Source organism: Sapajus apella, unplaced genomic scaffold (genome assembly GCF_009761245.1).
Source record: "Sapajus apella isolate SASKATOON/1434 unplaced genomic scaffold, GSC_monkey_1.0 scaffold36, whole genome shotgun sequence".
NCBI classification, from domain to species: Eukaryota; Metazoa; Chordata; class Mammalia; order Primates; family Cebidae; genus Sapajus; species Sapajus apella.
In genome coordinates this window covers 34,364,415-34,379,150 of record NW_022436976.1, presented here as the reverse complement: position 1 = coordinate 34,379,150, position 14,736 = coordinate 34,364,415, and the positions used below count along the sequence as shown (strand labels likewise).

Sequence of the window (14,736 nt, the reverse complement as noted above, 5' to 3'; positions counted from 1 at the left end):
AAAACTCTCTGAGGTCATTTTAGTTGCGGTCAGAATATGCATGGCCACTCCAAGGCCTAACTTTTACAAATTTACTTTAAAAAAAACAAAAACAAAAAACTCAAAGATATTCTAGATTCTGGATTTTAAATTAAACTACTGGGTTTCTGAGAATATGAACTAGCATTTACATTTGAAAAGAAACAAGAGCCATTCATTAAAGGTTCACATGGCAACAGAAGTTATACAGGTTAGAATCTCTAACTTCATTTATCCTAATTAAAAAGATAAACCAACCAAAAATCCCATTTATGCTGTCAAAAAAAAAAAAAGAAAAAGAAAGAAACTAGTTAAGAATTTTAAAAGTATGTCTAAACACAAAGACTCAAGTTCAATCAAATTTTGGTTAATTACTGAAATAAATTACTCTTAAAAAAATCTATATTGGAATTCAACACACAGAGTTAGAATCTCTCTTTAACTTCATTTTTATTTCTTCCCATTTGAAAAAAAAATAAAAGCTTTGTATTTCTTCCCATTCAAAAAAATAAAAGCAGACACGGGGTCTTTAAAACAAACAAACAAAAAAAAACATTTAATCCAAGGGGAAATGGGCAAGAATTTTCTTGAACAAAAAGACTCCTATGTTCAATTCAGTTTTTACTATTTAGTAAAATAAGACCTAAACTTGTATTATACTTCAACAAACCAAAATCCTGACAGAGTGTAAACTGCCACGGGCCAAATGGACTGATCATATAAATAAGCACATTATCTTTATATTTTATTATTTAGGAGGATAATTTTAAATGTTCAGATCTTAGCTATTCCACTACTGCAAAAGTATTTTTTAAATTACTTCAATTTCTGAGGAAGAATGATACCAGCTCTTAAAATTCAGTTTTGTAAAATATTGATGCTTGTAAATAAATAAAAATGAATCAATGACTTTCAGTTGTAGATACACTGACTATCTTGCAGTTTTTTTTTTTGTTTTTTTTTTTTTCTGAGATAAAGTCTCACTCTTGTCCCCCAGGCTGGAGTACAATGGCACAATCTCGGCTCACTGCAAGCTCTGCCTCCCAGGTTCAAGATGTTCTCCTGCCTCAGCCTCCTGAGAACCTGGGATTACAAGTGCCTGGCACCACACCTGGCTAATTTTTGCATTTTTAGTAGATACAGTTTCACCATGTTGGCCAGGATGGTCTTGAACTCCTGACCTCAGGTGATCTGCCCACCTCGGTCTCCCAAAGTGCTGGGATTACAGGCATGAGCCACCACTCTTGGCCAGTAATTATAACTTTAAAAAACAGTATAGATTATGTTGCTCTATTTATTAAAATAAAAGGGTAAAAAAAGATTTATCAGACAAATTCTAACCAAAAGAATACTAGTTATTAATATTTAACAAAACTGGAAGAAAAATTCCAAAATCAAAAGAACTAAATTAACTGAGCAAAAATCTAGAATTTGAGTCCCCAAAAAATGTTCTGAGATCTTCTGGAATTAGGACATAAAGGGGAAGGAAAAGAAGTAAAAACAACCTGAAGGTCTCATTTTGCTAGAGTAAGGGTTGAAAATCTTGTTTTTAATATAGGAGAAATAAGTACAAGTACAGGAAAAGGGGCACAGGGTGAGAATCCCTTATCCAAAATGCTTGGGACCAGAAGTGTTTGAGATTTTCGGATTTTGGAATATTCTTTTTTTTTTTTTTTTTTCTTTCTTTCAGATTTTGGAATATAATCCTATCTTGGGGACAGAACCCAAGTCTAAACATAAAATTCATTTACATTTCATATAAACTTTATACACATAACCTAAGATAATTTCAGACAAGTTTTTAAATAATTTTGGGCATGAAACAAAATTTTGACTGCAACTTATCACATGAGGCCAGGAGTGGAATTTTCCACTTGTGGGTCATGTCAATACTCAAAAGTTTCATATTTTGGAGCATTTCAAATTTTGGATTTTCGGATTAGGGATGCTCAACCTATATTAACTAATTAATGAAACATGACATTATAATAAAATTTCCACATTAACTGGGAGATGGAGTAAAGGACTTGAATCATAACTTGATAATAAGCAACAATAAGAAACAGAGAAAATAATAATGTAAAATAAATAGGTAAGGAAGGGAAAATCAAATCAATATAAGTGCTATTATTATCCAATTAGTTAAAGCATTAAAATATAGAAATGTGCCATTGTCAACAGACATACACAACAAGCACAAGAAATATCAGGTAATTCAAACAAAGAGGGAACAGGAGAAGCAGTATTTAAAACCTCACAAGCCAGAGTTTAAAACTAGAAAAAAATTCTGAAGAAGATGCATACAGGGAGAAAGCAAACATGGCAAAATGGTTAACAACTAAATGTAGGAGAAGATAAAGGGGTATCTACTATTTAAAACAAAATTCAAAGTAGTAATTTCCTACAAAAGTATTTACTATTCAAAAATTATTCTTTTAATAAAAGTTTTTATTTTAAAAAAAAAAAAAGGTCACTTGCCTGGGAAAAGGCTCCAGGTATAGAAGATAAACTGTGTTTATTCATTTACCTTAGTATACATTACTGTTTATCAAATGATGACACTATTATTCTCCATCTTTGTCTTAGGGCAGGAGAGGTGGTTCATGCCTGTAATCTCAGCACTTTGGGAAGCCAAGGTGGGCGGATCACTTAATGTCAGGAGTTTGAGACCACCCTGGCAAACATGGTGAAACCCTGTCTCTACTAAAAATACAAAAATTAGCCAGGGGTGGTGTCGTGCCTGTAATCCCAGCTCCTCGGGAGGCTGAGTAGAAGAATCGCTTGAACCCAGGAGGCAGAGGTTGCAGTGAGCCAAGATCCTGCCACTGCTCCAGCCTGGGCAACAGAGTGAAAATCTGTCTTAAAAAAAACAAAAATTTGTCCTTATGACACACAAAAAAATCCCTCATTACTTCTTACCACTGCAAATATTTTGCACCAATATTCTTACCACAAAAACCATTTACGAAAAGTTTACGTGTAGAGTTTGATGATGTTTCAAACTATGTTATCACCGAAATCTCTTCTATATGGCCCCATTCCCAAAAGCATCCCACAAACAATGGCTCAACCCCTGAAATATGGCTGAGATAACTTGTATCACTACTGTGATAAAAAGATCCTTTACCATTTCCCAACTGTTACCCAAATTAAAATTAAAAAGACTAGGGACCCATGACTATCAATTCAAGTCACTCTTAAGTTTCTGTTTCTGCATTTTTTAAATGTGACATGTGTATTCTGCCTGTTTCATTTGGCTCTTGTAGGAAATGAGGAAAATTTGTGGAAGGGCCAAAAACAAAAGACAAATAAGGACAAAGAGAAATTAAATAATCAATACATTCGAGGCTGGGTGTGGTGGTTCATGCCTGTAATCCCAGCACTTTGATAGGCCAAGGCAGGTAGGTGAATCACCTGAGGTCAGGAGTTCAAGACCAGCCTGGCCAACATGGTAAAACCCCAGATCTACTAAAAATAAAAAAATTAGCCAGGCGTGGTGGTGCATGTCTATAATCCCAGCTACTCAGGAGGCTGAGACGGAAGAATCACATGAACCTAGGAGGCAGAGGTTGCAGTGAGTCAAGATCACACCACTGCACCCCAGCCTGGGCAATGCACCAATACTCCATCTCAAAAATAAAAATATTAAAATAAAATAAAATTTGATATAATGGATTTATAAAACTCTAATATCCTCCAAACAGAAATACTGACATATCCATGGAATATATGTAAAAATAGGTCATAAACTTGCCAACAAATAACGCCTTAGCTAATTTTTTTAAATTAGACATTTTACAGACTACAGTTTTCTGGTTATAATCCAATCAAGTTAAAAGTATATATCAAAGTAACAAAAAACAACCAAACTTAGCCATTTTGAAATTATTCCTAACCAGATGATAAAAGAAAACTAAAAAATCTAAAAAGTTTTATAATGGAGAAAAACTTTGAACCAAAACCTATGGAATCCCACTAAACATGTATTCAAGGAAGATAATGAGTATCTACGGAACCCCACTAAACATGTATTCAAGGAAGATAATGAGTATCTATGGAATCCCACTAAACATGTATTCAAGGAAGATAATGAGAACTGAAGAAATGCAATACTCAACTTCAAGAAATTTTGTTTTTTGAGACAGAGTCTCACCCTATCGCCCAGGCTAGAGTGCAGTGACACAAAATCAGCCCACTGCAATCTATGCCGCCTGGGTTCAAGAAATTCTCCTGCCTCAGCCTCCCGCGTAGCTGAGATTACAGGCACCTGCCACTGTCCCCGGCTAATTTTTTGTATTTTTAGTAGAGACGGGGTTTCACCATCTTGGCCAGGCTGGTCTTGGACTTCTGACCTCATGATCCACCTGCCTCGGGCCCCCAAAGTGCTGGGATTACAAGTGTGAGCCACCACACCCAGCCTATCTTCAAGCAATTTAAAATAAAAAGAGTAAGAAACTACAACAAGGAATTAAAAGTTAAAAATCATTAAATAAAAAGTAAAAACATAATAGAAAGGATAAGTAAATTCAAAAGATGGTTCTTCAAACAGATCAATAAACTAGACAAAATACGATTAAGCAAAAAACAAGTTGGAGTATTCCCAAGATTTGGAATGAGTAAAGAGAACCACCATGAAAGAGAATACCGCAAATTTGTTGCAACAAGTTTGAAAGTAAAAGAAATGAACAATTCCTTACCAAAATACAAAAAGAGAAAATTTTAGAGTAAAAGAGGAATTAGAAATTGACCACTGATTAATTCACAGCAAAGTTTTATCAAACCTTTAAGGAAGAGGTGAATACAATCCAATTTGGAATTAACTATTCAATTACTAAGATGACAAGTCTTCAGATAAGATGTCAACACTTTTCTGCCTTCATAATTTGGGGGATACATTTGAAGCAAAATTATTCCATAACAGAAGCAGGTACTAAGATACCTGAGATACCTGGTCAGGTTATGATACAAAAGATACTATCTTTACAGTAATTATACAAAGTATATATTCCTATGTACCTTAAAGCCAAAGAAAATGAAGATAGCAAAACACATTTTCTGTTATCAATTTGTTTAGAAAATATTTATTGACTGCCTATAAATTTTAGATAAGAATGTTCAAGCAGCTGGGCATGGTGGTTCACGCCTGTAATCCCAGCACTTTGGGAGGCTGAGGCAGGTGGATCACTTGAGGTCAAGTGTTCAAGACCAGCCTGGCCAACATGGCAAAACCCCATTCCTTCAAAAAATACTAAAAATAGCCAGGTGTGGTGGCACACACCTGTAATCCCAACTACTTGGGAGGCTAAGGCACAAGAATCACTTGAACCTAGGAGGCAGAGGTTGCAGTGAGCCAGGATGGCGCCACTGTACTCCAGCCTGGGTGACAGAGTAAGACCCTGTCTCAAAAAAAAAAAAAAAAAAAGTTCATCCCATAATCTGATGGGGATATAGCTTTCCTCTAAGGATGAACTAAAAGAGGAAATTTGCACATGAGAAAATCATTAAGATAGTGAAGATTTTAAGTGCATTAGATTACTTACAACTGCAAACTCATCTCTGTCAAGCATTCCATCATGGTCAATATCACTCAATTCCCAAACCTGAAAAAGAGAAGAATTGAAAAAAATTAATGTTCTTTCAGTTCATGTGGTACTTGAGGGCAGGAAAAGAAAGTATACTAGCGAAGCATGGTGGCTCATGCTCATATGGCCTCCCAGCACTTTGGGAGGCCAAGGCAGGAGGATTACTTGAGTCCGGGAGTTTGAGAATAGCCTGGGAAACGAGATCCCATCTCTATAAAAGATAAAAATAAAAAATCAGCTGGGCATTGTGGTGTCTACCTGTAATCCAAGTTACTCAGGAGGCTGAGGTGGGAGAATCCCTTAAGCCCAGGAGATCAAGACTGCAGTGAACTATGATATACCACTGCACTCCAGCCTGGGCAACAGAGGAATGTTAAAAGTGTAGATAAGAAAGTGTCTGGTTATAATTACCTTGAAAGGAGTTTGGACTTTATTCTAAATGCAATGGAAAACTACTAAAAGGTTAGGTTTAAGTAATAAAATAACAACAGTGTATTTATAGTTTAGAAATTTCACACTGATCACACAGGGAGAAATAATTTGTAGCAAACAATACTAAAAAATGGCATTTAAATCAGTATTTATTAAGCACCTAAAATCTATATAATATTGATTCAGCAGTAGTACTAGTACCAGTAGTATGGTGGTTGTCATTGTCATCATCATCATCATCGTAACAGCTAGCATTCAAAGAGTATGTAGCAATCATGGTAATAAGTAAGACTTAACATACATTATCACATTTGATCCCTACAATTCTATAAGCTGGAAATTATGCCCTTTTTAAAGATTAGAAAACTGAGACACAGTTTTCTAACGACTTGCCCAAGGTCACACAGCTAAGAAGTGGTACAGCCAGGATTTGACCCTATGTAATCTGCTAAAGCAGGGAATTAAAGGGCAAGAGGTTTAAAGAGGGTAGATAAGGTTTGAAATATGAAGAAGGTTATGGAGAAATCACTATGGAAACAGCACAAGAGTGACTGGCAGGATGGAGACACCCAGCTGAAGCTGGTGATGATAAATTTACAATGACACCAATCTTACTACACCTGCTCAGTACTCCACATGCACCACAGAGAAGGCAGATAATTTACTTCACACTTTTTCCATCAGAGAGAATAACAACATGGCAAAGGGAGCTAAGGATAGATACAAAACTGTAGACCAAAAGATAGGGAAATAAAGTTTTACTTTCACAGAAGGAAAAGAATTATGGCAATGGATAGTGGGGATAGTTGCGTAATAATGTAAATGTAGTTAATACCACTGAACTGTACACCTAAAATTGGTTAAGATGTTAAATTTCATGTTATCTATATTTATCACAGTAGAAAAATTGAAAAAAAGAGGCAAAGTAAAGAAGCCAGATTTCAAGGTCTTAGTAAAACTAGTCAAAGAATTAAAGTCTTGCAATTTTCTGGAAAAGAGCTCTATAAAGACAGGAAGTACAAGTTTGAGAGTAGAATTTATGATTTCAGAGATAAAACTATTCCTTACAACAAGACACCATGATACAGCCGCAGAGTAAGCAGCAGACATTAAATACTGACGGTCTCTAGAAATTAACTCAAGCAAATAGGAGGTCAAGAGAGTACAGCACAAACTAAAAAAGGACCTACGTAAGGGGCTTACATATGTAACTAACTTCAACCACTCATATTTTACAGGGAATAACCAAATACAGAAATGAGTTGGCAATAATTTTATACATTAAGTCAGAAAACAAAAAATCCTGTAATGATACAACTTTAAAATAAGATTTGTATATTTTTAACAGAGCTATAAATGCTCCTTGTATTGCAGATATAAAATTAAAATACGTAAAAATTACATTTAGAAGTAAATAATAGCTTACTCTCCCAAGGATATCCACAGGTAACTTAGAGTTGAGCAACACTGGTTTCACTTTGTCACCGGACAGAAATCCATTCACTGGACTTAAACTATCAAAAATTGCATCATATTTGACCTTATCTTCAGGCTACAACATAAACAAAAATCACAAGTTAAATAATAGAGAAAAGGATTTAACTGCAGCTATAAAAATCAAGTCCTTAAAGAATAGACTACATATGTTTTTAAACTATCATTTAAAAAATATTTTTCACTTTCATCAAAATATTTATTGTAAAGATATCCAAGAAAAAAATACACAGGAAATAATAATTTCAAAGTGACTTTACTCAAGAGTCTAGTGTTGCCCATTCTTTTTGTAGCTGGAACACCATCTTTATTTCCCAACTATTGCGTTAGAATCAAAATACTTCAGAGGTAGAAAATACATCTAGTCCAACCCTCTCACTTAAATAGGCCCACAGCAAAAATGTAACTTCTATAGGAACACACAGCTAATTAGTGACATTCTGTGACTCTCTAAAGATGGTGTGAGGTACAGTTCAAACAAATAATTTTTTTTTTTGAGACGGAGTCTTGCACTGTCACCCAGGCTGGAGTGCAGCGGTGCGACCTCAGCTCATTGCAGCCTCCACCTCCCAGGTTCAAGTGATTCTCCTGCCTTAGCCTCCCAAGTAACTGGGATTACAGGTTCCTGCCACCACACCTGGATATTTTTTTTGTATTTTTAATAGAGATGCGGTTTCATTATGTTAATCAGGCTGGTCTTGAACTTCTGACCTTGTGATCCACCCGCCTTGGCCTCCAAAGTGCTGAGATTACAGGCATGAGCCACAAATAAATTTTTAAAAATAAAATAATTACTAGAGAAATAAACATCAAGACTTCTCCATTTTTCCCAAAGCAATATTTTTCTTGTAAATAACAAGATACCTCATACAATTTTAAAAGTTATTTGTATAACATTAAAAACTATTGTTCATTATTTGCCCAGTCAAGGCCATATTCCCAGACTTTTAAAAATTAGTGCATGGTCCACAGCATACAAAGACATACAAATAAAAATGGTTTTCAAAAAAACTGTACACATTTATCAAAGCTCATTTGATCTGCTATAGTCTAAGTATTTTTAAATTATAAGTTTTAAAAATCTAGTAAGATATGATTTGCTTCTGAAAAGCTGTAACACAAAATACCTATTTCTACAAAGATTTCATAAAGAATTGTTTTAGAGTCATATAGAAAATACATAGTTAACCTGAATTTTCAAGTAAAAAATAATACCAGTGGGGTAAACTGTCTTGTAATCAAATATTTGTTAATACATCATCATTTTTCTTTACATTATAACAGATATAAGATTAGACCAATACTGTCACAAAACAACTGACAGAGCTGAAAGATCCCTCAGTAACAACAGTAACAGCATCTCCTCTACCTTTCCTTAAACATATATGTGAAAGTCTAATGCAGATAGCAATATATTTCAGAGGCAGAGAGAGTATGTGTGGATAGGCAGCAATGCAGGGGTTAGAGAATAGTTACAAAGTTTACTTACTTTTACAGCCCATGGGAGCTCAGCTGCAGAGGTCCCACTGATTAGCAAAGGACTAATGGTATCATGCTACAAAGGAAAGTAAAGCACAAGAAAAGTTGAAATCCTCACATCAAGATGCAATGAAGAAAAAATGATTTTTGGATTTAAATATATTCATACAAAATGCTGGATCTCAATGCACAGAGGACACTATTTTACATTTACTAGACCTTCATCTAAACAAAATGATTATAATATCATATTTTTACTGTACCTGTTCTGGTTTTTGTTTGTTTGTTTTTTCTTGAGATGGAGTCCTGCTCTGTCACCCAGGCTGGAGTGCAGTGGCACAATTTTGGCTCACTGCAACCTCCATCTCCCAGGTTCAAGTTAGTCTACTGCCTCAGCCTCCCGAGTAGCTGGGATCACAGGTGTGCACCACCATGCCCAGCTAATTTTTGTATTTTTAGTTGAGAGGGCATTTCACCATGTTGGCCAGGCTGGTCTTGAACTCCTGACCTCAGGCGATCTGCCCACCTCGGCCTCCCAAAGTGCTGAGATTACAGGTGTGAGCCACCATGCCCAGCCCCTTTTCTGTTTAAATACACAAATATCATCATGTTACAACTGCTTACAGCATTCAGTACAGTGTGGTATTCACTGTTGTGTAAGTTTGTAGGCTAGGAGCAGCAGACTATATACCATGAAGCCCAGGTATGCTATAGGCTATATTATCTAGGTTTGTGTAAAATACACTCTGATGTTTGCAAAATGATGCCTAATGATGCCTTTCTCAGAATGTATCCCTGTTGTTAAGCAATGCATGGCTATAATACAGGTAGGCAACAAATCCCTAAATTAACCTTCTGACTACATGCCTAAACATAAAAGTGCAGAAATTCTCTAAACTTAAGAAATTAAATTCTTAGTATGCAGACCAAAAACTTCTAAAATGTTGAGTTTAAAAACAAGCAACTAGTTACTGGGGAGGATCACTTGAGCCTAGGACTTCAAGGTTATAGTGAGCTATGATCACAGCACTGTGCTCCAGCCTGGGCAACAGAATGAGACCATCTCTTAAAATTAAAAAAAAAAAAAAAAAAAAAGCAAGCAAGAGGAGCCATAAAATATCTGGGGGGAAAAAGGAGTGAGGTGGGGAAAACTGCTCACATTAGAATTAAAAACATGTCACCAAATATGAAAATTAAAACTGTTAACATCAGCATATGGTATGGATAAACAGATCAATAGGTAAGAGCAAAAAATATCCAATAGGGAACCAAAATACATATGAGAATTTAGCACACAATCAAGGTGGCATTTCAAAGGGAATGAAAAGACAGGAAGAGAAAGATGGATTATTTAATAAACTGTATTGGCTATACTTTCTGTAGGGTAGCCATCTTGAAAAAATATACATTTGAATCTAGGCCCAGCGTGGTGGCTCATGTCTGTATTCCCAGAACTCTGGGAGGCCAAGGTGGGCAGATCACCTGAAGTCAGGAGTTCAAGACCAGCCTGACCAATATGTTGAAATGCTGTCTCTTACCAGAAAAAAAAAAAAAATTAGCCAGGTGTGGTGGCAGGCGCCTGTAATCCCAGCTATTCAGGAGGCTAAGGCAGTAGAACTGCTTGAACCCAGGAAGTATAGGTTGCAGTAAGCCAAGATTGCACCATTACACTCCAGCCTGCATGACAAAAGCAAAACTCTGTCTCAAAAAAAAAAAAAGTTGAATCTATACTCAAATCTTACATCAATACTAACTTAAATGCAAAAAAAAAAAAATTTTTTTAACCTGACAATTTATTTACATAAAAGACAATAATAAGCCGGGCTCAATACTACATGCCCATTATCCCAGCTATTTGGGAGGCTAAGGCAGAAGCATCGTTTATGCCCAGGAATTCAAAGCTAGCCTGGGCAACATAGCAAGATCCCGTCTCTTCAAAAAAATAAGACAAATGACAAAATAGGAAAAAAAGACGTGCAACTCATATAGACAAAGAGTTAATTTCCTAATAATTAAAGAGGCCCTAGAATTCAATAAGTAAAAGAGCAACAATCCAACAAAAATGGGCAAAAGCTATAAACAGACATTCACATAAAGGCAATGTAAACATAAAAGCTTATAAGAAAGCTATTCTTATAAGCATAAGAAAAGCTATTCAACCTTACTCCATAAAACCAAAAGGATAAATTTAAAATTACATACTATCTGTCACCTATCAAACTTACAAAGATCTAAAAGTTTAAGTATGCTAGCAAAAGTGTGCAAAAACAGGCACTCTCAAACAACTGCTGGAGGGAGGGTGAACTAGTACAACCACTATGGAAAGCAAGTTGATAATATACATAGAAATTACAAAGGCAAAAACTTTTGAACAGAATTTCTACTCTTGGGAATTGACACATAAATATATTCTAGCACATGCAAAATAACATATAAACAAGGTTATTATTCACTGCAGCATTTTTTATAATAAAAGATTCAAAATAAAAAGCCTATCAATAGAAAGTTAATTATAAACACAGGCAAAGAAATACTACACAGCTATAAAAAACAAAGTAGAAGCTTTTATGTAATGATATATGAATACCTCTAAAACTTAATAAGCTACTTATAAAAGGTATAGAATTATGTGTATAGCAGGGATCGCCAATCCACAGGCCCCAGACTGGTAACGGTCCACGGCCTGTTAGGAACTGAGCTTGTACAGCAGGAGGTGAGCAGCTGGCAGGCAAGCATTATGGCCTGAGCTCCAACTCCTGTCAGATCAGCGGCAGCATTAGATTCTCATAGGAGCACGAACTCTATCGTGAACTGCACTTGTGAGGATCTAGATTGCATGCTACTTATAAGAATCTAATGCCTAATGATGAGGTGGAACAATTTCATTCTGAAACGGTCCATCCCTCCCAGGTCCATGGAAAAATGGTCTTCCATGAAACCAGTCCCTGGTGCCAAAAAGGTTGGGGACCATGAATATGCAGTATGCTACAATTAATGTAAAATAAGAAAATACGTATTTATATTTCTTTTTTCTTTAAAGACAGGGTCTTGAACCATTAACCAAGCTAGAGAGCAGCAGTGTGATCACGGCTTACTGTAGCCTTGAACTAACAGGCTCAAATGATTCTCCCATCTGCCTCCCAAGTAGCTGGGACCAGACATGTACACCAATACACTCGGCTAAATTTTAGAATTTTTTGTAGTTCGATGGGGTCTTGCTTTGTTTCCCAGGCTAGTCTTCAACTCCTGGGCTCAAGTGATCCTCTCACTTCTGCCTCCCAAAGTGCTAGGATTATATGAGCCACCTCGCCCAGCCTATATTTCTTTACATACACATATAATAACTTTGGAAGGATACACAAGAAACTAACTAAAAAGAGCAGTAGCTAGTAAGGAAAAAAAAAAAAAAGCCAGGTAGCTGAGTGAAAGCGCCAAAGGGAGAATTCATTTTAATACATTGCTTTTAATTTTCAAATAACATGATGTCACTTTTTAAAAATTAAACAGAATTTAAATCTAAAAGCATTTCTTACAAATCTCGGTGGTGGAACAGCCAGGTTCAAACTACTTAGTGAAACTTCCAATCCATTCTGGGCACATGCCACAAGACGCAAAGCAACAAAGAATTCCTAAGAAAGAAAAATATTGAATGTTAAGAGCATTCTCCTTCTACCTACTTACCTATCTGCACACATAGTTACAATCTAAAACTATAAAACAATTCATAATTACTACAGAGTTTTTAAGTAACAACAAGTAGCATATCTGCTTCAAAAATATCTGCTTTAAAATGCAGAAAAACCCTATGTACAAAGATGTTCCAATATTTATAAATTGCCAATAATAATATAAATGGGAAAATACATACAGATAGTAAAAATCACACAGACTATTCATGTTTAAAATAATAGTTAGGGCTGGGCACAGTGGCTCACAGCTATAATCCCAGGACTTTGGGAGGCCAAGGCAGGTGGATCACTTGAGGTCAGGAGTTGGAGACCAGCCTGGCCAACATGGAGAAACCCTGTCTCTACTAAAAACACAAAAATTAGGCAGTTGTGGTGGCGTGGACCTGTAGTCCCAGCTACTCGGGAGGCTGAGGCAGGAGAATCACTTGAACCTGGAAGGCAGAGGTTGCAGTGAGCTGAGACAGCACCACTGCACTCTAGCCTGGGTGGCAGAGTGAGGCTCTGTCTCAAACAACTAAAAAAAAAAAAAAAAAAAAAAAAAAAAAAAAAAAATCCAAGAATATTTAATGATATTAAGAGATGTATTTTATGATTTAAATGAGAAAAAAAGAATTAGAAAAAAAGCCCAGAAGAAAATAATATCTAAAATGTCATGAAAAGTCATCTCTGGATTATGACATTATAAATTTTGAAACTGGAACAGTAATTTAAATGACTCAATCACTGCTATTCCAGAAAAACTACAGAAAATAACTGTGTAACATCTAAAAAGGTTGTGTTACTGCTTAACTTCAAAATACTTATAAATCTCTCCCAAAAGTCCTTGGATTTTTAACATTTAAAGTCTTAGTCTAAAACCTAATAAATAAATGCAAAGAAGCTGAAGCAACTGGTTTTCAGCTGTTTTGAGTTAGTGTCTGGGAATAGACAGGATAACAAAAGCCTTCACTCCAGTTACAATTTGTCAAACCTGTCAATACCTTAGTGTAGTTGCTGACGTAATTAACCCTTCACTACTTTTCTCAAATCCCATATTCTCCCCTATACCCTTCATACCCAATTCGTAACCCATTCTTATCACCTTGCAGGTTGTCTGCTTTATACAATCCCTTGCCTTCACTCATTTCTTGAAAAAAAAAAACACTACTTCAAGATATTCCCTTTTCTTCTCATTCATTTCACAACCTTCTGTGCAATCTGATTCCAACTCCCATGATCAGCTAGAGAAACTACTGCCTATGTCACAAATAATCTCCTAGCTACCAAATATAACAGCCTAAAAAATAAAAAAAAAAAATTTAAAAAGCCTCATCCTCCTTATTCTCTTTGCAGCCTGGGAAAGTATCCTCCCGGAAGCTCTTCTCCACCAAAACAGCTTCACAAAACCCTCCTAGTTCTCCTCTGAATTTTCAAGTCTCTTCTGCTGAAGTCAAAGTTTTCTCTAACGGCTAGTATTCTAAGTATTCTAACATGACCCTCTTTCTTTTCTCACTCTATTTGAGATTCAATTGCTCTTAAGTAATCAAGTCTATTACCACAGTATGGATGAGCTATGAAGTGAAATAATTCTGCATTAAATTCTAGTTCTGCTACTTACTGAGGCCATGGGCCAGTTAAAACCCTTCCATAAAAGGGGGGCTAATACCTACCTGGCAATGCATTCTGAGAAACAAAATAAAAACCATGCTACTGGAGAAAAGTGCCTAGTGTCATTTTTTGTCACATGGAAATTCACTAAGTATTGGTTTCTTTTCTTTCATTCATATGCTAATTAAAAAATCTAGGTGGGGTGCGATGGCTCATGCCTGTAATCCCAGAACTTTGGGAGGCTGAGGGAGGGTAGATCACTCGAGGTCAGGAGTTCAACATCAGCCTGGCCAAGATACTGAAACCCCATCTCTACTAAAAATACAAAAAAATTAGCTGGGTATGGTGGCATACGCCTGTAATCCCAGCTACTCAGGAGGCAAAGATGGCAGAATCGCTTGAACCCTGGAGGCAGAGGTTGCAGTGAGCCGAGATCACACCACTGCACTCCAGGA

The 14,736-nt window shown here is 36.0% G+C and overlaps 1 protein-coding gene across 8 annotated transcripts in view; it reads right to left on the bottom strand.

Annotated features, from left to right (window-relative positions):
• EPS15 (epidermal growth factor receptor pathway substrate 15) overlaps positions 1-14,736 on the bottom strand; it is a 177,109-nt gene that overhangs the window by 110,667 nt on the left and 51,706 nt on the right. For 7 of the 8 annotated variants that reach the window (XM_032297051.1, XM_032297049.1, XM_032297057.1 and 4 more), the window contains exons 5-8: positions 12,539-12,634; positions 9,016-9,081; positions 7,459-7,584; positions 5,559-5,618 (exon numbers count right to left, since the gene is read on the bottom strand). In XM_032297051.1, coding sequence (XP_032152942.1) covers positions 5,559-5,618; positions 7,459-7,584; positions 9,016-9,081; positions 12,539-12,634 — 348 coding nt within the window. The remainder of the gene's footprint in view (positions 1-5,558; positions 5,619-7,458; positions 7,585-9,015; positions 9,082-12,538; positions 12,635-14,736) is intronic. The other variant, XM_032297053.1, reaches the window with a different exon arrangement.